This window comes from Quercus robur, chromosome 2, assembly GCF_932294415.1.
Source record: "Quercus robur chromosome 2, dhQueRobu3.1, whole genome shotgun sequence".
Classification (NCBI taxonomy): Eukaryota; Viridiplantae; Streptophyta; class Magnoliopsida; order Fagales; family Fagaceae; genus Quercus; species Quercus robur.
Window position 1 is genome coordinate 26,476,071 of NC_065535.1, and position 25,079 is coordinate 26,501,149.

At 33.5% G+C, this 25,079-nt stretch overlaps 2 protein-coding genes across 3 annotated transcripts; both read left to right on the top strand.

The window, feature by feature from the left end:
* Positions 1-1,376: 1,376 nt before the first annotated feature.
* Positions 1,377-19,649, top strand: LOC126713091 (autophagy-related protein 3-like). Of its 2 annotated transcripts, none has more exons than XM_050412745.1 (10): positions 1,377-1,657; positions 1,743-1,813; positions 3,203-3,316; positions 3,391-3,557; positions 4,966-5,051; positions 6,126-6,177; positions 7,398-7,463; positions 8,362-8,489; positions 13,483-13,585; positions 14,083-19,468. In XM_050412745.1, exons 1-9 carry the CDS (start codon positions 1,497-1,499, stop codon positions 13,577-13,579), a joined length of 942 nt encoding a protein of 313 aa, XP_050268702.1. In that variant the 5' UTR covers positions 1,377-1,496; the 3' UTR covers positions 13,580-13,585; positions 14,083-19,468. The 2 variants fall into 2 exon arrangements, with proteins under 2 accessions (XP_050268702.1, XP_050268701.1); XM_050412744.1 differs by having other exon boundaries at positions 1,378-1,657; positions 19,374-19,649.
* Positions 19,650-21,487: 1,838 nt separating this feature from the next.
* On the top strand, positions 21,488-23,197 carry LOC126706121 (PLAT domain-containing protein 3-like). The gene is made up of 2 exons (XM_050405424.1): positions 21,488-21,788; positions 22,551-23,197. The coding sequence occupies exons 1-2, from the start codon at positions 21,720-21,722 to the stop codon at positions 23,049-23,051; spliced, it is 570 nt and encodes a 189-aa protein (XP_050261381.1). The 5' UTR covers positions 21,488-21,719; the 3' UTR covers positions 23,052-23,197.
* Positions 23,198-25,079: the final 1,882 nt, after the last annotated feature.

Genomic DNA, 25,079 nt, shown 5'->3' on the forward strand with positions numbered 1-25,079 from the left:
AGGATGAAAAATGAACTTCGTATAAATTTACTATTACGTCTTTACTAAATATATAAACAAAAAGTAACACATTTGTTAATTAAAAAAATTTTGTATGGACACTTTTTTTTTTTATTTTTTTAATAAAATAAACTAATTCCAAAAGGATTAAAAAAAAAAAAAAAAAAAGAAGTCCCAAACCAAAACCAACGTACTGTGGGAAGAACTTGAACCGGAAGACCTTTATCCCAAAAAAGAAGAAGAGAGAAATGGAACATGGAAAAGCAAAAGAAGAAAAGGACAAAAAGTTGTTGGTGGCAATTTTGTCATTTACCATCTAACAGGCACAATCATGTCTGTTTTCTCTTCATTTTGCAGAGACAGGTTTTGAGTGGGCTCGGGTGAAAAATGTCTGGCCCACTCAAAAATTTTCTCTGATCTCTTTCTTAGCAAATAACACACAATCTCATTTTCTTTCATTTATTTTCTATCCACTTTATTTCACTTCCAACTAAACATACCTTAAATCTTGAGTAGATGAGGATGAAACATATTAGAGAGAAAATGAAAAATTTGAGAGAAATAATAAAAATTAAAGAATAAATAATATTTTAATAGAAAAAAGGTATTGATTAGAAAATTAATTATGAATGTTTTGAAAAATAGAAAAATGTATCAATTTTAGACATTCAAGCTCCAAAATCATTTACGTCAATCAAACTAAAGATGTGTAAATTTACAAAATTTTTAGTGTAACTGCTTAAATTAATGTCTATTTTTATGTTAAAATAGACATAATTTTTTGCACGAGTTAATGTGAATGTTCTATTCATTTTGTATTTTGCATTTAGATTTTTTTTTGGTAAAATAAGTTTTTATGTTAAAATGTACATAAATTTATGCACGAGTTAATATGAATGCACTTATGCCATTTTGCACAAAATGACGGGAATGCTCTAATTAATATACATACCATACTACATAATAAAAATTGGCCTTACAAGTTGTAATTTTGCCAAGTGGATGTAACAAATTGTAGTAATTGTTTTTAGATAAAAAATATCTTATTTGCTCGTCACATTTTCCTCTACTATGCCTTATCCATTCTCTGGATAAAATATAAAAGCTTAATTGTTGGTATCATTTTTTATTTTTACGCTTTCTTGACGTGAACTTTTTCTTTTTAATTTGAATTCTTCATTTTTTTTTTTCTTTTTACGTTAAGTGACAATTTTATTCCAATAAAATTAATTGTAAATAATTCTCCTTCTCTTCTACCATATATCTAATTTTGAACTAATTTAATTTTTAAATAATTCCACTTTTGGTATTAGAGTCTGTATTTTATAGAAGAATTTGGTATTAGAATTTAACTAAAACTCTAGTTGATAGTTGATACGACTTACGAGAGTTAAACCATATTTATCTCCAATTTTTCAAAAGCGATTTCTTAGTGTCACGACTCACAGTATCTGATATTTGGCTAAGAAGAGTGAGTGAGTGAGTGAGTGGGAGAGATGGTGCTATCTCAGAAACTTCACGAAGCCTTCAAAGGCACCGTAGAGAGAATCACAGCTCCCCGCACCGTCTCTGCCCTGAAGGAAAAAGGCGTTCTCAGCATCACCGAATTCATCGTCGCCGGCGATAATCTCGTCTCCAAATGCCCCACCTGGTCCTGGTCAGTCCCTATTTCTATTTTCAATCAAATCAAATCAACGCCAGCACTCTTCATTTGTTTTTTTTGTTTTTTTTTTGGTTGGTAGGGAATCAGGCGAGCAAAGCAAGATGAAGTCATATTTACCTCCGGAAAAGCAGTTCCTCATCACTAGAAATGGTAAAAAAAAAAAAAAAAAAAGCATCATCCAAAGATAGAACTCCAATTAAGTAAAGTTAAAGCTGTGAATGCTGTTAGTTCTAATTCTGGGATTATCTTTGAAATTGTGCAATATCATTTAAGTATTAAGTAGATTACTAAAAATAGACAAGTTTTTTTTTTTTTTTTTTTTTTGGAGAATAAAAAATAGACAAGTTTTTCAATGATTCATCACATGCCCTGTTAAATTTTAAACAAGTCACATGACTATTAAATTGGTCGCGTCACAACAGGTTCCAAACTAGTTTGGTGGAAAATTTTGTCCGTTATTGCAATTTGAATGTGCTTATAATTTTGTTATTTTTCTCAACAATGTATATACATTTGATAAAACAATCTTCACTCACCAGATAGGTTTTTGTCAATGAAATTTTTTTATAGGAAATGTCACTACAACTGTCTCTAAAATCTCAGAACCATACAAAAACAAGTAAAGTTTTAAAAAATTAATATTGGTTGCTCCCTTTTTGGTATTAGTGGAAGGGGGGATTCCAAAAAACAGGCATCAATTTACACTCTTTGCTTAGGTCTTCTAATCGTCAATTGCTTATACTTTGTGATTACTAAAGGATTGGAACGCATTTATTTTCTCTGTTCTCGGAAACAATGAGCATTGAGCTATTCATGAACTGTGGGATTTAGAAGCATTAATTTACTATCTTTCATAGAGCAGCAAGTGCAAATCTACTCGTAAACTAAATTGTCTAAGTTATTATTCTTGTAGTGTTGAATTATTATTCGGATTACGTTACAAACATCTGACAATCTGGTAGGGCAGTAAGTGTTGGCACCCACTTGAAACATGAAGGACTCACAGAGTTTCCATGCCTAATTATACTGTTTAGACCCATAGCCCCTTTGAATATGCTTGCAGAGCACCTATATTTAAGATTATTGGCATTGCAATCGTAACTTATTTGAGGATGACGTATCGAAAATAAGTTATTGGTGTAACTGGCCCTTTTCTTTAGTTTGGGGCGAATTGCAATGGTTGTGACTTGTGGCACATTTAGATTCAGTAAAAAAAAAAAAGACCTTTTTTTGTGATCTGAAATGCCCTTATTGATCTCATAAGGCACACAGCGAGATGCAATATTATTACAGAGAAATACAGAGTAGTTTTCTGTACACTTTGATTAATATTGTGTACATGAGATATTGTTGGCAGAACCTGAATATATTACATATTTCACAAGTGGAGAATGAGCAACTTTGCTGCATTTCCTATGCAAACATTCCTTGTCAAATTACTTCATTTGTTTAGATGCCCTTTTTTCTCTCTTCCTACTCCACCCGCCCTTCCAAATATTAGTGTCAAAATTTATTAAGAATTAAAAACTTCATTTTCAGTTCCTTGTCTACGAAGGGTTGCATCTTTAGAAGAAGAATATGAAGTTGGAGGTGAAGTGCTAATTGATAATGAAGATAATGATGGTTGGCTGGCAACTCATGGTAACCCAAAAGGTGTGTTTCTAATTGGAGCATGAAATTTTCTGACTTACGTGTACACTTTTGATCTTTGCCTTGTATTTTCTTAGAAAATAATTGTGATGAGGATGATAGCTTGCCTTCCATGGAGACCCTTGAAATCAGCAATAAGAATCCTATTCAGTCAATTCCTTCATACTTTGGGGGTGAGGAGGAAGAAGATATTCCAGACATGGCCGAATACGATGAACCTGACAACCTTATTGAAATGGACCCTGTATGTTGTTACAATTCTAACTATTTTCAAAGGCCTGTTAGAATTGCTTGAAATTTTACAGCTTTTTATTTTATTTCTCTTGGATAAATTAGAATCTATTTATGTAGATTTTTAAAAAAAAAAAAAAATCTTTTTGGATAAATTAACATATATATATATATATATATTACCACATGAATATCTCATGAAATCAATACTGCAACTTGGTTTGTCTACTCACTAATGTTTCTTGGTTTTCTATACATCGTGCTATAGCTCAAAGGTCTAAATGCTGCTTTCTGGTAATATCTCATATTTGGGGATGTAAACTGTTGTTGGCATGAGGACCTAAGCAGTACAGAAGAGCAATTCATATTGTCGAGTGGATAGTGTAAATTAACAATGAAGAAGAATCTTAACTTTTTCCTCTTTTTGATGGAGGAAAATACTAATAAATACTGTGTACAACTCATGAGATCAAGACGGTGACTCAATTTCATTACGTCTACTAACTAATGTTTTTCGGTTTTCTATACATCGGACTATAGGTCAAGGGTCTAACTGTTTCTTTTTGGTAATATATCCATATTTAGAAATGTAAATCATTTTCAGCATCAGGGTACACGCTGATGGATAAGAATAATTAAATGTGAAGAGGAATCTTAACTTTTTTTTTTTTTTTTCTTCTGTAATGAGTTAGAATATACATAATAAGCACAGATAGAAATCCTATATATCAGTTTGTTATAAGAAATCCCATCTATCAAGTTTGAAACAACTTTATGGAGAGAAATTGATTATGTTAGATTTTGTGATATGGACATGTTTATGAAGGACGGCCTTTTAAATATAATTCAGAAATTAGTATTTCTACAATAAATGTAGTGCTCTGAATGGCTACAGATTCTGAGGTTTGTTGATCAAAATACTATTTTAAGGATTGTCGAGAATTTGGAATTGAAATAATACAAGACAGTCAAGCTTATTAATAAATCATAGAATTGCCTTCTGCATCAAGTTTGTGTTTGTTTTTGTTTCATGTTATGTGCGCCTGTGTTGAACACATTTTGTTGCTTGGAAACTTCACTTTTCCCTGACATTGAAGAAGAAACTTTTGGCAACATGTATTTTTGTCTGGTCATGGATTTAAACAATGCATCTGTAATTTATTTGTACATCATGTCCTAGTAACAACGTAGGAGGATGAGGGGATAACTTGCTTCTGAAATAGGGGAAAAAGGTGTGATTTCTTTATGCTGATGGCCATAAATGATGTATAATGCATGAATACTAATGACGATTTCGTGTGGTAATTGCACTAGGTTGATGGCTGTAAATAATGTTACTGTTATTGCCATTGAATTGAACATCCATTAGGAGTGTTCTAGTTGTTGTGGTTTTATCATTTATGTCTATATACTCAATGCAGGCAACACTTCGGTCTACATATCTTGTGGCTCAAGAACCTGATGATGATAATATTCTTCGAACCCGAACATATGACATCAGCATCACGTAAGATTAAAGTTTTAAAGTAAAGTTACTTCTTATCACATTTTGGACTTTGAAGTAGAATGTTTTCTTGGAAATCAGTTATATAACCTTAAAGAATCAGTATGGTGGTTTTTTTATTTTTTATATATTTTTTTTTAAGTTTAGTTTTTAATTAATTAATTTTTTATACTGAGGCCAAAATAGTTTCTGTAGGTTTCAAAGATTTACTTCTAATTACTTTGCAAATTTCTGATTTCTTATGGGAACTTCTTTAAAGTTAGGACACATGCTTTTCTTGAATGATTCAAGAATCCTTGCTGGAACAGGCAGTAGTAGTTTTGTATCATTTAATTCAATCATGCTGAGACGTGAAGCTAACTTCTTAGGAAATGAGTTTAAAGATTTCTTTTCCTTTTCAAATAATTCTGTTTGTGGGCTTCACTGGGTCCATTTTGCTGCTGGAAACATCCCAGCAATGGTTTTGGAACCAGGCCCTTTTATTACATGACCAGCCCACTCTAAAGGCCTACTGCCTGGGCATATTATAGAGCTATAGGTCGATACACTTCGCACTAAGTCATATTTGGACCACAGCCCATTTTTATATTTTAGCACTTGTTTGGACTTTAATTTCCTTAATCCAGCTTACTAATTCAGCTGCCAAAATGGATTCTTTATGATTTTAAAAGCTTTTGTTTCTACTACCGTGCACCCTTGGCACGATGGTCACTCCACAAGCATAAATGCTTGTGGGGTTTGGGGGGCAAGGGCTATGGTTCAAGTCTCCAAGAGGAAACTTCACACACATACACTAAGATTAGACTAGAGTAGAATTTCTATCTGTTATAAAAAAAAAGCTTTTGTTTCCTGTTGTTATTGTTGACACATGACTCTGGTCTGATTACTAAAAGGTATTACTTGGGTGTATCTGTTACTTGCATTTGGACACCAAGTTATTACAATTAATGTGGGGATATATGGTGGATTTTTTTTTTCACTGATGGTTTTCATTATCTTTGCATTTTAACTAAAATCCTTTGTGCTTTTTATATCATCATGATTTGGACCTGATGTTTTGTGTCTCTTTTTTCCCAGGTATGATAAATATTATCAAACACCTCGAGTATGGCTTACCGGATATGATGAGGTTTGTTACTCTAATTTTTCTTATCCTTGTAGCTTATGTATGTTGGATAACTGAAGTAGCAAAGATTTGGTCCATTGATATTCATTTTGCATTGTGACTGGATACCAATCACCTCTCCCAAACCTTGCAAAAGTTGGAGCTTTGTATACTAGGTATGACCTTTATCATGACTACTTGTGCTGAGATTTAACCATGGTATCGGAAGAGCATTAACATGACTTTCACAAATGACGAAGGCATGTTATGTGGCATGAAAGATGGTTTCTCTCAATCTTGTGGCCTAATTTACTTAAGCAATGATTGAAATGCTCTCAGGCCTTTTAAGCTGCCGGAATTTAATAAAAAGAATGAGGAAAATCAAACTGAAGTACAAAGTTGAAATGAAATACAGTACTTTGCCATTTATTCATTACTAATCTTTGAATCTTCATTAAATATTTTTTCATATGGAATGCACTGTGCACAAGTTGAACATGCATGTCTTTTTATATATGATTTAAGTTCTGGTCAAGTGTCTGCCAATATGATACTAAAGTATAGTGGTGTTAGTCATAAAATTTCTTTTACTTTAACATTATGCCAAGATGACATGATATATTAACATGTAATTGAACAATTTCCCAAATAATATTTGACTTTGACCAAAATACCAAATTATTTGCACAATTTTCTTTTGTATATGAATTTTATTTGAAACAACTGGCATCTTTTTCGTCACCTTCTGAAATCTCTCAGCATTCAGTCACATATGTTCCTCTTTCGGATGATTTTCCAAAATATCTTGCCCTGCACTTGAGATGCACCTTCTTTTTTTTAGTTTTTCTTTTTGAAACAAAAGAAATTTTATTACTATTTGTGTTCAAGTTTTTTTCCTGCATGGTTTACAAACTTTTCTTGATCTTTTTTTCCCAACTTTGAAGTTTTGTTATACTTGAAGTCTAAATCCCCTTTAGTGGTGTATTTTGTTTTTTTAGCTTATCAAAATTGCAAATGCAAAATGACATTTCTTTTTTGGCACATACCACCAGAAGTTTATCATGATGGTAGTGATGAAGCATGTACAGGAAAGTGTAAATGTGTTGATCATTTGAATCATATGCACCAGTATATGCAAAGTCGTGAAATCATAATGAACAAAAAAATAAAAAATAAAAAGGAATCAACCATTTCACATGATTATTTAACTTCATTATTGAGCACTTTCTGGTGTCTTGTGGCAGTCAAGGATGCTTTTGCAACCAGAACTTGTACTTGAAGATGTTAGTCAAGACCATGCACACAAAACGGTGAGTTAAGTCAGTGGAATTGTTTATTTTCTTATAAATGTTTTGGAGTCCTTTTATGATGTCTACCAAATGATGTATATTGGAAGCCTATGTCTAAGTTTGACAAGAATTCCTAGAACTGATGATGCATCCATTGTATGGTTGGAGAGAAAAATCCTCTTTAGAAGCTGAACACTAAAGTTATGGGTTCATGTTACCCAAGGGCTTTTGGTTTTGTAGGTGTACACTTAAAATTAAATATAACTTTAATGTCTTGAAGCATGTGAATAATCTGAAGAATAGATTTACTGGTCTGTATAGAATTATTATCTTTAACAAATATTTAGGAATGAAATGCCCAACGACATATTACATGGACCAAAGCATATATATTTGATATCAAGTCATTGTTGTAGACCTTTACTAGATATTAATTTAGTCACTCGAAACTTGGACCATATTGAGATGACCTTCTTGCACAAGCAGGAAGCCCTTGAGTAATTATCAATTCATCAAGCCTGTCACCAACACAATATGTTTGTGGTGGCTCCCTAGCTTAAATTCAAAGTCTATTGATTTTTTTTTTTTAATATTTAGAAATGAGGATATTAATGAGATTTCAGTTGAGTTGTCAACTTAATGGGATCTTGCTTTATCGGGGTCTCTTACTGGCTGTATAGATGACTAAAGCTGTGAACATCACCAATAAAAGCTGTGAAATGCAGTATTGATTTGGAACCTAAGATTTATATCGTATGTGCTCTCTTGGCTCTGTCAATAACTTCAGCTTTATGAGAAAAGTTGTGCTTTGCCTAATTTTTGTGCATTATTTTCCTTGCATGATCGCATTCCTAAGTTTCTCATCTGCTGAAGTATCCGTTTGGCAATATATTCTTATTCTAATTCAATAATGTAAAAGGTAACCATTGAAGACCATCACCACTTGCCTGGAAAGCATGCATCTGTTCATCCATGTCGACATGGAGCCGTGATGAAGAAGATTATTGATGTTCTAATGTCACATGGGGTTGAACCAGAAGTTGACAAGTAAGTTTTCCTCCTTGTATCTGTTATTGGCATATTGAGAATTGATTTGTCCATACTTCTTATAATTAGCATTGTGTCCGACTGGGCTGCCTTGTTGATTACCATCAAAACAGTCATGTAGACAAGTTGATTAATATTTATTGCCTTGTTGTTGACCTAATTGGTGACCTTATGGATGGACCTTGCTACCAGTTGAGCTAAGGCCTAGTCAATTAATTTCTAGGATTTCTTTATTAATATAAATTTGTAATTGGTTAAATATTATTTCCTTTTCCTACTATTAGGGCATTTAATTGCTTTTCTTATGGGTTAGTAGAAATAATATTATGGGCTAGAGTTGTTTCCTTTTCTTTCCTTATTAAGATAAAAACTTTGAAACTCTATTTAAAGAATCTAAAGTGTGGTATTACTTACAATTTACTTGAATTAAAAAGATTTTTAGTTGGAATTTTTTTCAATGGTATGGTGCTAACTTCAGCTAACCTTAGGTGTTGATTCCTATTTTTGTTCTTTTCCTTATTTGGTGCTGATTCCACACAAGCTTAGATGCTCATTCCTAGTTTTTTAAATTTTCTATTCTTGTTGATTCTCAATCCCCTTGAGAATTTGTGCTGCATCATTTTTGGTATCAAAACAAAATTTGATTGTGGTATTCAAGTATTATTGTGGGTCACAACAAAATTACAGCCACAACCCTATTTCTATCGGCCAAAATAATCATTGTTACCATCCTCAAACAAAACCCAAACCACCTAAGGTTATATACTTGATTGAAACCTATAAGCTGTACCTAAAAAAGAAGAGCAGAAAATATCCCAATGTTTTTGATAGTTACAATGGGAGAGGGGGGATTTGAACATGGACATCTTTGTTGGAAACACTAGGAGGTGCTAATTGAGCTACAAGGTTCTTGGCAGAATACCCAAATTACACACACTGTTGATAGCCAGGAAAAAAAGAAAAGAAATGAAAAACATTTGTTGTCACGTTTCCCTCCCTACCCATTGGAAAGTCACCACCGACAAGCCCATTACCCCACCCATAGCAAATCACAAGCCGCAACTATAAAGACTGATTACCCAACACCACCACCACCACCAAAGCACACCCTACCAGCCCACATGATCAAATCAACAGGGGGATCTATCGGTCTCATGCTTGATCTTCATCTTAGAGTGGCATCACATAGGCTTGTTAGCTTTGCTGTGTGACTGCGCCACTTGCCTTGATTGCCAAATCATTGTCACAGACGATTCCAATCGCCATTCGCTAGCCTCCAAACACTAGTGAATCAACTTCAAGCTCTTTTGGTTACCACATGTCACTGCATTCTCCTTTTTCTCCACTTGTGTCACATTGCCATAGGATGTTCATGGAAATGAAGAAGCGATGTTGTCATGTGTTGTGCTGACTGAGGATTGATCATGAATGAACTCTGCTGTTGAGTGTAGAGAGTTTTTAAGATTTAGTAGCGAGGGTTTGGTTGAAATCAGTTGAAGCAAAAGACAGAGAAAAAAAAGTAAGTATTTGATAAATTGTGTAAGCCTGGGCACATGATGCTTCGTCAACCCGATCCATTAAAGAAAATAATTTTGGAAGCCCATCGGGATTGATTAGGCCACATGAGAACTGCCCAATAAAATGAGTTTCAGCCCATCAAGGCCACATCCTAGTGTCCTGTACTCGTGATTTAGTAGTCTCATCAACCTCTAGATCGGCCCAGAGCTTGGAAAAGTCAGGTCAACATAGATTCTCATTAGAATTCTTTGTTGATATTATTCTAATGTACAATGGTGATATTGGAGGCACCTACATTGATGGTCATCAAGACCCAGGGAAGTTCACCACTTTTCTATGTAGGATGTGCGATTCTTTGATTAGGAATAATTTGGAATAGGTGCATTCTTGACATTTTGTATTCCAATATCCCAAATAGCAAGAGATAAACTACCATTTGTCCAAAAAGCTAGGTTGCACTGACACGCCATTTTTGGCGACGTACCGGTGTCCGACACGTGTCGGACACGGATACCGGCATGACTCGCCGGACTCCGGTGTCCAAGCGGTGTCCTCTTTTTTTTTTTTTTTTTTTTTTTTTGCTTCTTCGACACGGCTCCGACACGGTGGACACGCCAGCAGTGGAAAAAAAAAAAACAGAAAGTCACAGATTCTGACAGTCGCCGGTGAAAGTTTAGAGTCTAAGAAGTCGTTACCGTGAAAGTTGAAACCCATAGACAGTCGCCGGTGCTAGATCAGCCGATCGGCCAGTTGGTGAGCTCCATAGACAGTCGCCGTCGACGCCGTGCCCTCTGTCCCTTCCGATCTCTCTCTCTCTCTCTCTCTCTCAGCGTGGACAGGTCCGATCCGACCTCTTCTCTTCGCTCTCTCTGTTTTTTTCTTTCTTTCTTTCAGATATGCTGTGTACTGTTCTGTTAGTGTTATAAGTTATAACGCCCTTTTTTTTTTTTTTTTTTTTTTTTTAATCCCACTCTCACTACATATATATATATATATATATATAATTTTTTTTTAATCCCAAAAGTTTAAAGCTTTTTTCCTTTTATGTTTTTAGTATGACGGTGAATGTAGTCTATTTAAACTTTTGGTTTGTCCTATAATTTTATGTGTATTATTGTACTACTTTGGGTATTAGTTTACTTATTTGTAACTCCTATATAATTTAAATTCTAGACATAAATGTATTTTATGTCTAAAAATATTAAAAAATATGCCTAAATATAAAATTTAATTAATTATTTAATTGCCGTGTCCACGCCGTGTCGTGTCCTTATTTTTCAAAAATTGCCGTATCCCCGTATCCGTGTCCGTGTCGTGTCCGTGTCCGTGCAACTTAGCCAAAAAGTTCACACTGTTAGAAAATGGTGATTTAATTATTTAACTATTATTCTAACACTCTTCATGTGTGGGCCTAGACTTCCTCTCAATAAGTGGGGTCTAGCTCATAATTTTTAATTTTTATTTTTTTATTTATATATTTTAAAATGGGAGGTAGAGTGGAGACAAGGTTTGAGCTCATGATTGCTTGCTCTGATTCCATGATAAAGTACTGCTCGTCCCAAACGTTTAACCTGTTAGGAAAGGGAAAATTTAATCATTTAACAATTCTTCTAACACTAAGGAACCAGATCATATGAGGTGGAATTTTACAGTAATGGAAGGTTTGATGCTAGGTCTTATTAGAGCCTTTGAGAGGTTCTTGTGATGGTTATTTCTCCTGGAAAAGCATTTGAAGTGTTTTGGCTCCAAAAAGAGTTGCTTTCTTCATGTGGACAAGAACATAGGGGGAAGGTATTAACTTGTGATAGTTTCATGAAGAGAGGAATTCCTATGGTAGAAATGGTGTTGCATGTGTAGGTTTAGCGGTGGATCTAATACTGTTTGTTGTTGCATTATAACACAACTTATGAATTATGAACTTTTTTTTTTGGTGTTAGGGGCTCTTTTGGTAATCCTAAAAGTGTGTTTGAGTGACTAAGTGGATGGAGGAATTGGTTTGTCAAACACTCCCCCATTGTTTGGAATTTGACTCTCTTATGTCTAATGTGGACAGTTTGGAGAGAGAGAAATCAGTGTAGTTTTGAAGATGTGGAGCCCTCATTTGTTCATTTAAAATCTTTTTTTATAATAACATTGTTCAAATGGTATTGTGTATCAAGTCATAGAGAAATCCATTCTATTATTGATTCTATTCATTCTCTTTCCTTTTGATTATAATCCTCAATTAGGACCGTTCCTTGTTTAAGCATGGGATAGTTCCTTTTCATCAATAAAAATTTCATTACTTAACACCCCCCCCCCCCCCCCCCACCAAAAAAAAAAAAAGAAAAAAAAAAGAGAAAATTTCAAAACAGTAACAGTATAGTGACATTATGGGATAGACAGAGTATGTTACTAGTTTTGTTTTATTTTTTTTTAAACTGTCAAAAGAAAATGATATTGTCAAACCTTTGATGTCATTTGGTATAATTAATTCAATAATAATGGTTGTTTAAGGGGGTCATTCTTTTTATGGGTAGTGGGCAGCTGCATAGGGTTGGATTCTTACTATCAGTAACCTTGTTAAGAGGGGACTTCCCCATGTTAATTGGTACTGCATGTGTCGCTGTGATGGGGAAATTGTGGATCATCTTTTGTTTCACTGTGAGTTTGCTCATATGTTGCAAAGTGAAGTTTTCCTAATATTTAGGATTCAATGGGTGATGTTGGAAAATGTAACATCTCTTTGTATGGGTGGAGGAACTGGTTCTGGAAGCATTTCTCAAATGTTTGAAATTTGCTACCAGCATGTCTGAAGTGGTTAGTTTGGCGGGAACGTAACAACTGCACTTTTGAGGATTTTGTGAAACCTATTGATCATTTGAAGTCCTTGCTAATGCCGGACTTTGTTTGATTGGTCTTGGACTTGGAGTTTTACAGAGTGTACTTCCATTTCTGATTTCTTACACTCTGTTAGAATTTCTATTTGATTTGCTTGTAATTGCTTTAAGAACTATGTGTTCATCATCATGAACATAGAGTACTTTTCTTTATCAATAAAATTTCTATTACTTATTAAAAAAGAAAAGAAAAAAAAGAATGGTTTCCAAGAGCCTAGTAGCCCAATGGATACCTTTTAGTATTTTCAACGGAGATATTTAGGGTTAAAATAGCCCCTCTCCTAACTATCAAATTATCAAAAAGAATGGTTAAATGGGATGTTCAGTATGCTTGCAATGGTTTTCTGTTGATCATTCTTGCTAGTGTATTTAAATGTTTGTAGACAAAATAAAATGTGACATTAGGTAGTTTTCTAGAAAAGCTAGTCTGAAACATTTAGAGTTGTTATGTCTCGGCTTCTGGACCCCCTCTTATTTGCAAATTAATTGATGTCAATGGTTAGCTTGTCATCTATGTATGTTTTGGTTTTCAATCTTCCCATTTTTTCTTTAAACCTCTGGATAATATTTTTTTTTTATATCACTTATGTTTTCAGGTACCTCTTCTTATTCCTGAAGTTTGTGGCATCTGTAATTCCAACAATCGAATATGATTACACCCTAGACTTTGATCTTGGTAGATCAAGCAATTGATGAGAGGTAAATCCTATCTTTATCTTAATTTCCCCCTTTCTCTATGTTCTACAAATGAATTTAAGAAGTAATGTTAAGTCTCTAATATGATGGTGATTATAGAATATAATTTTGATTAGACATAACTGTTATTTGTATTCCCTCATTAATGTATGGTTGTACTTTCAGGGAGAAGTTATAACTAAGTGCTGGCTAAAGAAAAATTACCATTTTATATGTATACATACACATATATTCATTACTATTCTTGTATTCCCACCCTGTGAACATAGCATGCATATTGGCTAAACAAAGTATCGATGAAAGCTAATCTTAGTTGAACTCAAATTACTAATCCTTTAAAGTAGTCTAAACTAATCCAAATACATAATGATAAAGATAAAAGATAATCCCCTCATTTGGTTTTTGTGCCAACTCCCTCGAGGGGGGAGAGACTTGACCTTGTTGAGTAAAGCTCTCAATGATCAAGCAACATCAAATGAACCTCCATCATCTATCCACAGGTTGATTGGGTCAGCACGATATTTCTTTCGATGCCCGTAGGTACGTGTGATTGGAGGTCAAGATGGGGTAGAAGTGAGTGCATCTAAGTAATCCATATGCTCTAGGAGATTGGGATCAAGCTGCTGTAGGATGTAGCTCCTCTCTTGTAATCCATGTGCAATCGGACTCTATTCGTCCTCGCCAACAAACCAAGAAGTGTTAGACAGCTCCATCCGTGGTGAAAATAGTTTGCTCATCCAAAATTACATCACTAATATCTTTATGTACTTGTTGAAAAATAGGTGGTGTAAGGTTGGGCTAGGGTTGGCCAATGGAATAGGGAAATGATCCTCAAAAGGATCATTTGGGAAAAATGTTGGACCTTTAAAAGTAATTAAATCCTCTATTAAAGGTGGAACTAATGCCATAATCAGATGGAATATCTATGACATATGCATTAGGTCCAATTTGCTTAAATACCTTGAATGGACCTAACGGCCTGCAGTTTCTTGACGATTCCTAAAGGATATCGTTTAGGATGTTGGACCTTTAAAAGTAATTAAATCCTCTATTAAAGGTGGAACTAATGCCATAATCAGATGGAATATCTATGACATATGCATTAGGTCCAATTTGCTTAAATACCTTGAATGGACCTAACGGCCTGCAGTTTCTTGACGATTCCTAAAGGATATCGTTTAGGCTTGATATGAATCATGATGTAATCCCCTAAATTGAAATTTAAACGGTGTTGATGTGAATCAAACCGAGTTTTATATTTTATATTACTAGCATGAATTTGATTGTTGATGTCTATATGGAACTCGTGCATGTGACTGACAAACTCTACTGTAGACTCAAAAGCCCTAGCATGTGGTGACTTAGGGAGAACTTGCCTTACTTCACACAATCAGTGCTTGGTGCCATGATTGTACTGAATCCACGTATGAAGCAACGATAAAAGTTTGTGAGCCCATGGAAACTTTGAATTTCATGGATGTTTTTGGGCTCATGCCATTCCACTATTATGGCTTTAAGCTTCTATGGGTCAACAGACACTTCTTCAGATGAGACCACAAACCTAAGAAAATGACTATTAGTAAAGAAAGAACACTTCTTGAGGTTTGCATTCAATTTCAAGCTTTATCTCCTTAGAGTGGAACACTTCACCTCAACTGGCTAAGCATTGCAAGCAAAACACTGGTCTTTATAATCTACCTATACCACATCGCCCTTGGGAAGATAAACATGGATTTCATACTAGGTCTTCCTCACACCCTTAGAAAGTACAATTCCATTCTCGTATTGATAGATAGATTCTTTAAAATGGCTCATTTCATCCCATGCTCCAAAACTTTTGATGCGTCTAAGGTTGCAATCTTTTCTTTGATGAGATTGTCAAATTATATGGCTTCCTAAACCATTGTATCAAATAGAGATGTTAGGTTCATGAGCTACTTTTGGAAAACTGTTTGGTGTATGTTAAGGACGTAATTGGAATTCTCTACCACATGCCATTCCTAGCACTTGGATTACACGTAATTGGAATTCTCTAGCACTTGGATTACTTGGATGCACTCATTGTTACCCCATCTCGACCTCTAATCACACGTACCTACGAGCATTGCGAGAAACAATGTGTTGACCTAGTCAACCAGTGGATAGATGATGGAGGTTCATTTGATGTATTGCGAGCTTTACTCAATAGAGTCAAGTCTCTCCCACCCTGGGGTCCCATCTTCCTTTCTTTCATCCATTCCCAATTTTTCTCCCATCTTCCCTTTCTTCAACTATTCCCATTTTCCACTTCTTCCTTTTGACTTCCTTGCTGCCATATGTAGTTTCTAGATATTCTAACCAACAAATAGCCAAAGCCCTGACCCTTGAAAATAAAAATAAAAAGTCATTATACATCTAAACCTTGAATTGACTTCACTCTTTGGATTTGATCGAGGAAGAGAGAGGGAAGCATCACTGAGTAAGATGAAAAAAGGCATTAGTGAAAAACTAAAAGATGCTTTATATTTCGGTGACTCAACTATCCTCTCTTGCCAACATTTACAACAAAACTAATGTCTTGAAACACATTTTCATTTACAAAAGAAATTATGTCCTTAAGATATTATTTCATTTAAAATAGAAATCATGTATTCAAGAAAAAGATTAAATTCTATAAGGATGTGGTTAAACCCTTTGGTTTACACCCTACAATAAGGACATGCCACATCATCATATTACTAAAACATAAATACATCGGATCACACCGGATGACATCTCAATAGACACCATATTTCAGGTTTAAAGTAAAACACTAATGTGGTGTAATTATGTATGGTGAGATGTATTGAGTTTTTAGTAAAATGCTGATATGATAATCTCTTATTGGATGATGTAAAATATGAGTTTTACACCCCATCCTTACCAATCCGAACTTTCAAGAAATGGTTTTTATTGTGAAATTGTGTCTTTTGCAAATGTGGCAATGTTGCCAACTTGCCATATGTGTAACTACCAACTCTACCTAAAATCATGTATTTTGGTGACAATTTCAAAAGTACCATATTTGGTGAAAAAGTTTCAAATATACTGTACTTTTAGGAGTATTTTTTTAAAATGCAATTTTTTGCTAAAAGACTCCAACACCTTTTTGCTTATTTTTCTCAAATGAAGAAAACCCAAGAAAATCTCTCCCTCTCTCTCCATTGCACTCTTCTCTTCCAACAACCATATTTTTGTAAGGCAATATTCATGCAAATTGTGATTGTTTTAGGGTTATTAGGGACATTGCACTTGAGTAAGTTAACATAGTGTAGACACTCAATTTCGCACCCATAATTTAACCTTGGAAGATAACAAAATGGTCATTTTATGTATCAAAAAATCATGGTTGCATTTTAGTTATTAACTCATTCATCATATAGCATGAAAATGATCTTGAGGTTCCAACAGTCACAACGATGTTTTCCGTTTCCAAATTGGACAATCAGATTGAAAGATATCATAAGATTAAGTTTCAACAGTCTGCATGCATTCATTCTGGTGAAACCTATCGCATATGATTGATTTGAATTAATTTTGATTGGTTGTTAATTAAAATTAATTAAATGAATTTTTGTGATTGATGAAATATTTTTATTGAAGTGTGATTTGAGGCATTGGAATAAAAGAAATAAGTTGATAATATTAAATTTGGACTGATAATTAGATTTTTGGGATAATTATTTTAAAAATCCTAATTATCACTTTGGGATGATGTTTATCATGAAAATAACTCTAAACTTTGTCCAAATACAGTTTTAGACTTGGAAAGCACTTCAAAAACTTGTTAATAAAGTAGTAGTTTTCAGATTCACGTTGCAGGACACTTTTGGCATAGTAAACATCAAAATTCGGACTAGGCTATTTCTGGCAAAGTTGTAGGGCATCGAATTTTCCTTCAGTTGTCAAAATTTCAGCTCAATCCGAATTTTGAGTATAGAGATATGGTCAAAATCTTGAAACGTATTCAGATCTGAAAATTCAGCTCAATTCTTATCCAAATCTTTTTTTTTTTTTTGGATTTTTCCCTACATTTTTTTGCTTATTTATTAAGCTGATCTGACTTATTTTTTAAGCAATTAGCACTTTCTTCCCCTAACGTAAAAGAACCTCTTGAAGTTCTTTAGAACGTCTGATCCTCACTAGACCAGAAACTTCTAAAGATCATTCCCTTCAAGATTTTATTTTCTGTTAGTAAGCATTCTTTATATCATATAATCATCATGTAGGAAAATTAATCATGGCAGCATGAGCATGAGAAGCAATCATGTGAACAATCTTAATGAGCATACAAAGAAATCATATGAACAATCAAAGCATGTGAAGAAAATTAAAACCTACTAACCTGCATGAATGAATGAAAACAAGGGAGATTTCTTTAGAAATTAGAGAGAAGAGATCTTTCTAAGGTCTAAAAAAGGCTCACTAACACAGAAGAAAATCTTGAAGAGAATGATCTCTAGAAGTTTTTGGTCTAGTGAAGATCATAAGTTTTAAAAGATTTCAATAGGTTTTTTTTATGTTAGGGGAAAAGGGTGTTGAATTTTGGGTATTTTCTCTATTTATAGAGGTGTTAATTGCTTAAAAAAAAAAGTCAGATCAGCTTAAAAAATAAGCAAAAAAATGTAGGAGGAAAATCCTTTGAAAAAAAGAAAAGAAAAAAAGAGAGACTTGGATAAGAATTGTGCTGGATTTTCAAATCTGAACACATTTCAGTATTTTGACCATATGTCTCTACTCAAAATTTGTATTGAGCTGAAATTTTGATAGCTGAAGGAAAATTCAATTCCCTACAACTTTGCTAGAAATAGCCTAGTCCAAATTTTGATGTTTACTATGCCAAAATTGTCCTGAAACGTGAATCTGAAAATTGATACTTGATTAACTCGGTTTTGAAGTGTTTTCCAAGTCTAAAACTGTATTTGGACGAATTTCAGAGTTATTTTCATGATAAACTTCATCCCAATGTGATAATTAGGATTTTTAAAATAATTATTTTTAAAGATAATTATGCCAAAAATCTAATTATTAGTCTAAATTTAATATTATCAACTTATTTCTTTTATTCCTATGCAGCAAATCACACTTTAATAAAAATATTCCACCAATCACAAAAATTCATTTAATTAACAACCAATCAAAATTAATCATAAGTGATAGGTTTTATCCAAATGAATGCATGCAGACCGTTGAAACTTAATCTTACGATATCTTTTGATCCGACCGTCCGATTTGGAAATCGAACGCATCGTTGTGATCATTGGAACCTCAAGATCATTTTCATGTGGTATGATGAATGAATTAATGACTAAAATGCAACCATGATTTTTAGGTACATGAAATGGTCATTTTCAATTGAGGGATGAAGTGAAATGATAGTGGAAGTTCAAGGTTTTGATTGAAATAATTGGAAACTCAAGATCGAATTTGTTACCAATCTTAAATTCTAGGAGGAATTAAATTTTGATAATAATGATGACCATATCATGGTATTGATAGTAATAATGATATATATATATATATATATATTTTGGTAATATGATAATGCAACAACAATCTTAAAAGGCTGGGAAAGAAACAGAATGGCCGAATTGATATACAGGTATACCATGTCAATGTATATTGATTCACGTGTGGAAGTCCCCATACTTTCTTTTTTTCATATATTCAGTGCCACATGATTTTGTTGTTTGTAAATTACTTAATTGTGTTCTTGATGTCTGACATCTTTTTGATTCAATGTTTTTAATGTGGGAATGATATGTCTTGCCAGATTGAAGCCACAGGTTTAATGTATAATGCAAGCAGAAATCAGTCAACTGTCTCTGTTTATTAGTAATTTATGCTAGACTGACCACAGTTGTGGAATCTGTTCTGTAATTATTGTTGTACAGTTTTCTGTATATTAAAGGGAGACAATCGCTTATTGAAGCTGTCTATAGTTGGCATGCCCTACTCAATAAGCCAGGGTTGAAGTTGAGTTGCTCATTATTGGCATAACAAAGCTGTTTTATTTAATAAATAGAACTCAAAAGAGTTCAGACGTGAATATATGGTTTTTTTTTTCTCCCCCTGCTTTTCTTTTCTTTGACTGACTTGGGAAAAAGGGGGGTGTGGGCGACTCTGCACAGACTACAAAGTCACAACAAAAACACCCCAACCCTTTTTTATGGGAAGCAGGAAAATATACTAATATAGTGGCACCATAAATTTTCTTTTCCCCCCCTCATATTTAGCACATTCCGGGCCCCTTTCCGTCTCCTCTTCCGTCTTTCTACTCTCCTCTCCTCTCCTTTCCCTTCATTCAAAACATATAGAATATCACAGGAGCAGTAATTCACCTAAGCCACAAAGTAAGCATGCAAGGATCATTTGCACACCCCTAGAATTATGGAAAACTCCAATATATTTTGGATGCTTTGCAAGTTGCAACATAGCAGGAGAAGCCTCTTTAACATATTTTCGTACATGAAACTTCGACATGGACTTCAAAGAATGGCTTAGTGGCTGATACGGTGTATTATTTAACTAACCAGAGCATGATTCTATTCAAGTTCAAGAAACATAAGATAATTCTTAATTTCGAGGAAGAAGCTAACATTAAATTGGTTCCTGCTTCGTGGATATTTTGTAATCTTTTTGTCCGTGCATCCATTATTAGCTAGCTACTCAGTACATGGCCAATAGATTACGAAGAAAATGAACAAAAAAAAAAAGGGGAACTTTTCCACTTCACATAATCGATTTTATGTAGGATTTTAACAATTTCAATTTTGAAAAAAAAAAAAATTGTAAAATAATTGTAACAAGTATTGTTGGAAAAATTCTGTAAGTGATATATGCATTTGAAAAAGAATATAGTAGTTTTATAATCAAGAATTATTATATTACATTACATGTTTGAAAATCATTATGGTTATTTTCATCATTAGCTTTATGTTATATATATAATTTCATTTTTTTTTGTCTAACTCTTTTTTATGAATTTATTTGTCCATTTGTGAGATTTTCTTCTTCTTCTTCTTCTTCTTCTTTCTTTTCTTTTCTTCTGTTTTTTTAATCTATAGTTTTTATACACCAATTGATAATTTCTAGTAGGCATTAATATAAAAAGAAAATTATTTACAAATAAAAGAAACACTATCACAATATAAAATAAAAGAATAAAATATATTATAAAGCATAGAGCAATAGCATTTAATTTATCAAATATACAATTGGAATTTCACTTATCAACGGAATCACTAAATATCTACAGCCTAACTACTGAAGCAAAGATGAATTCAACACATCACTCAATGAATTTATTCTAACCAAACAAAGATTAATTTCATATAGATATTCTAATATCATAATTCAAACATAAAATCTAACAAAAAGAAAAGAGAATTTATTATTAATTAAAAAAAAAAGTCTTAATTCGCCTTTGGTAAGGCAATGCATGGCACAATGAAGGGAGACTAAAATCTATTTCCAAATTTAATTTGGTGGAGAGAGAGAGAGAGAGAGAGAGATTGTTTAGGGTGTAATCATGTGAGAGATTGGATGATTGATTTTGACAATCTACTGTGTAAAATAGTTATTTGACATGCTCATAATTTGATTGAATTTCTATTAGTTCATAATTTTTTGGTCTTCTTAAGAGTGGAGGAAAGAGTACACATCTATCTCTCTCTCTCACACACGCGCACACACACACACACACACACAAATTAGCTACCACAATTTTAGGGTCTTTCTTTAGCAAGGAGCCTTACATTGTGGCATAGGCCTAGAGCTAACCCTATCTAAGTTCACTACCGACACTGCTTTTATTATACACCAATTACAACATATCATATTAATAATTGTGAAAAAAAAAATGTAGCGTTAGTATTTGGCCAAAATAATTAATTAAATTCAATTTAACTATAGATTTAAATTTAACTAGAAAACCTAATAGACTGCACCTAAATAAAGTTACTGCCCCTAAATTTTAACCAAGGTAAAGAGCCAGCTTTGTTACACAGTGGTTTCAACGTATGTATCCCCTCTATATAGGTGCTTCCCTTCTGACACCCTATAAACATCATCTTTTGCCAAAGATCCAACGCAGAAGAAGGGGAATTAAGAAACAAAAATGGCGAACGGTGGTTGCTCCATCCTCCTCATTGCTCTCTTCCTCTTTGCGACCACAGGAGACTCCACTGTAAGCACTAATCATCACCATACTTTCATCTTTTTTTTTATTCTCTCTTCCTTAATTAGAGTTAGATGTCTCATGTCTTCACCATCGCCACCATCATCATAATATCTAATGGGCTTTGATTGTTTCATATCCAACGATGGTTGCACTCTTTCTCTTCATGTTTACACTTTTTTGTATCATGTGTAAAATGCAGTTATGTGATTCTTTCACATCATATTCACATCCCTTTTGTATCATATGCAAAATGTGGTTATTTGATGTAGAAGCATAGACATTGTAGGGTCACAATTTTGGGACCCAAGCCTAAATTGTATGGAGTTTTGGTCCAATGAGTCCAATACAATGAATTTGTAGAAAATTGGTTGGAAACTTGGATCTTAGCGAATCAGACGATCGACCAACAGGTCTTGATGATAAAGAAAGATAACATAGATTTACTAGGAAGAAATGTCTTCGGATTTTATCCGAAGAGATACATCCCCAAAATTGTGACCCTACAAACATTATGTGAAACATTTGTGTGAAACAATAATAAGCCATATGCCCATATCTAATATGTAATTTTCAGATAAGTGAAAAGTAGACTTGGTGAGAATATCAAATCTGAACATCCATTACAAAACCATTGATAGACATTCATTAATTATTTATATCATTTCCCATATATACATGCATCATGCATGCATGAAGAATTCATCTATTCCATATTCGATGAGATCAATATTCTCTGTCTAAATAATTACCATTCATGCATATATGCAGAAGGAGGAATGTGTGTACACCCTGTTCGTGAAGACAGGGTCAGTGATCAAAGGTGGTACAGACTCCAAGATCAGCCTCACCCTTGGCGACCCTTCAGGCAGGTCTGTGTCGGTTCCAAATCTAGAATCATGGGGGCTAATGGGTCCTAAACACAACTACTTCGAGCGTGGCAATGTGGATGCATTCAGTGGCCGAGGACCTTGCATTGGTGCATCGGCCTGCAGACTAAACCTGACCTCGGATGGTTCTGGCTCGCACTCCGGTTGGTTCTGTGACTACGTTGAAGTCACATCCTCAGGGCCTCACAAAGCATGTTCACAGAGCATCTTCTACGTTGATCGTTGGCTTGCCAATGATGCTCCTCCGTATAAGCTTAGCGTTGTTCTTGATGGGTGTGACACGTGGAACAATGCTGCAGAAAATGACTCAAATCAGCGCAGAAATAGCGGGCGCTTTGCCGTTGGGAATCCCAAAACATTTGCTTATTCCGCTTCAGAATAGAACAATGTGGAGATGTAAAAGCAGAGATTTTGGTGTTATTTTTTGGGATAACTATGATGTTTTGTGTGTGATGACCTTGTGAGTGTGACTCGGATGCCTTCTAATACAAATTACTATTTTAGAAGCCATCCTTCTTCTTTCTTTTGTTGGGGGTTTATAATAAAATTCTAATTAGAAATTCCATAATTTCAATCAAATGAATTTGTATTCTCAAAAAAAAAGAAAAAAAAAAAAGAATTTGTAAAATAGTAATATTGTTCATATAATGGATTAAGTTAACTTAAGAAAATAGTAGTACTGTTATCTAACAAAGGAGATGAAAACAATCAACGCATACAACTTCACCTTTTAATTATGTGAATATGAATCATCACCCATAACTAGGACAAAATGGGCTTCTGCCTTTTTTGGATAAATTAATTAGCCTTTTGCCCTTCTTCCCAAATTAAATAGGGAAATGCCCCTCTTTTGAAAATCGAGTTTCTCAAAATCGAGTTTAAAAAAAAATAAAAAATTCTGGAGTCTTATAGTGATGTTTTTAAGGACCTATAGTGACATTTTAAGAACCTATAGTGACGTTTTATAACTTGATATCCATGAATGTCACTATAGGTCTTTATAAACGTCACTATAGGTCCTTGAAAACGTCACTATAGGGCTTAAATCGATTTTGAAAAACTCGATTTTCAAAAGAGGGGTATTTCCCTATTTAGTTTGGGAAGAAGGGCAAAAGACTAATTAATTTGCCCGAAAATGGCAGAAGCCCATTTTGTCCCCCATAACCATATATTTAGCTTTTATTTTTTAGATAACCATATATTTAGATTGCTCCTAGAATCTGATATATTTAAAATTTATTTAAATATATTTGATATTGATGGGAATATGCTTGATGATACTCCCTATTCTATGAAATCTGTAATGACAAAAGATCTCTCCCTAATTAATAAGACAAATTCAAGAAATGGACATTAAAAGTCTTATAACTTAGTAACATAGTTTTCTCTCCTTTATTAGAAGAATCAAGATTCAAATCCCCACCCCCCATTGTTGTAACTATCAAATTATCGGAAAAACCTCAAGAGATGGATGATCCCTTATTTAGGTGGGATAAAACTTCCAAAGCACAACTCCAAATCTATGGAGGTAATGGTCATAACCCTTTACATCAAGCCATGATGCATGCAATACAATCTCGCCCCAATTGCACGATAGACATGCCATAAGGGCCCAATCTTGGAAGGTTGCTGGAATCTCGAAGTAGACCGAAAGTGCTATACATACAATCAACCGTGACGCCCAAGAGATATGAAAAAACATAAGAAGAAAATAAATCATTAATTATTATATAAGTTTAATTTCATATCTATCGAATATCATTCACAATCCAAATCATGCCTTTAAGTGTATTTTAAAATAATAAAACAACTATAGTTTCATCAATATATAAATGCGATAACTCTCAATCTATGTTCACTTGATCTATTTGACGATCATTATGGATAATGTTTTTCAAATTATATACAAATATGAGATTATAAATAGAATGGTGAAGAACATCCGATTAATACAAAATTTAGTATGCATAATAAGAATAATGAGAATGAGTAATCCAATGATATAAAATTTAAAATATTAATATAAAACTTATTGAGTGGTGTAACAAGCATACAAAATTTGGAGTACATGTTAAGAATAATGAGAACTTATAATTTAAGAGTGAAAATTTTAAATATTAAGCCAATAATAAGTCATTAAATTCACCCAAAAAAAAAAAAAATCTATCTATTTTAATGTTTAATTTCAATGATATTAGTGAAGCAAAAAAAAAAAAAAAAAAAAATCTATATAGAAAATAATTACTTAATATGTGTATGGTATTTGACACACTATATAGTAGATATAAAATTTAAATGAAAAGGTTATTCATATGATCCATTGCTCATAAGATAGTGTGAGTGATCATACTGGTAGACATAAGATTTATTAGTGATAAAAAGGAAGGCAGAAATGCACTTTTCATCTCTA

What these genes read in the sequence shown, in the direction of transcription:
- LOC126713091 (XM_050412745.1), top strand. Translation starts at nt 1,497, where the DNA reads ATGGTGCTATCTCAGAAACTTCACGAAGCCTTCAAAGGCACCGTAGAG. An exon ending in AAATGCCCCACCTGGTCCTG is followed by an intron (nt 1,658 to 1,742) that starts GTCAGTCCCTAT and finishes TTTGGTTGGTAG; the next exon opens with GGAATCAGGCGAGCAAAGCA. An exon ending in ACCTTATTGAAATGGACCCT is followed by an intron (nt 3,558 to 4,965) that starts GTATGTTGTTAC and finishes TACTCAATGCAG; the next exon opens with GCAACACTTCGGTCTACATA.
- LOC126706121 (XM_050405424.1), top strand. Translation starts at nt 21,720, where the DNA reads ATGGCGAACGGTGGTTGCTCCATCCTCCTCATTGCTCTCTTCCTCTTT. An exon ending in CGACCACAGGAGACTCCACT is followed by an intron (nt 21,789 to 22,550) that starts GTAAGCACTAAT and finishes GCATATATGCAG; the next exon opens with AAGGAGGAATGTGTGTACAC.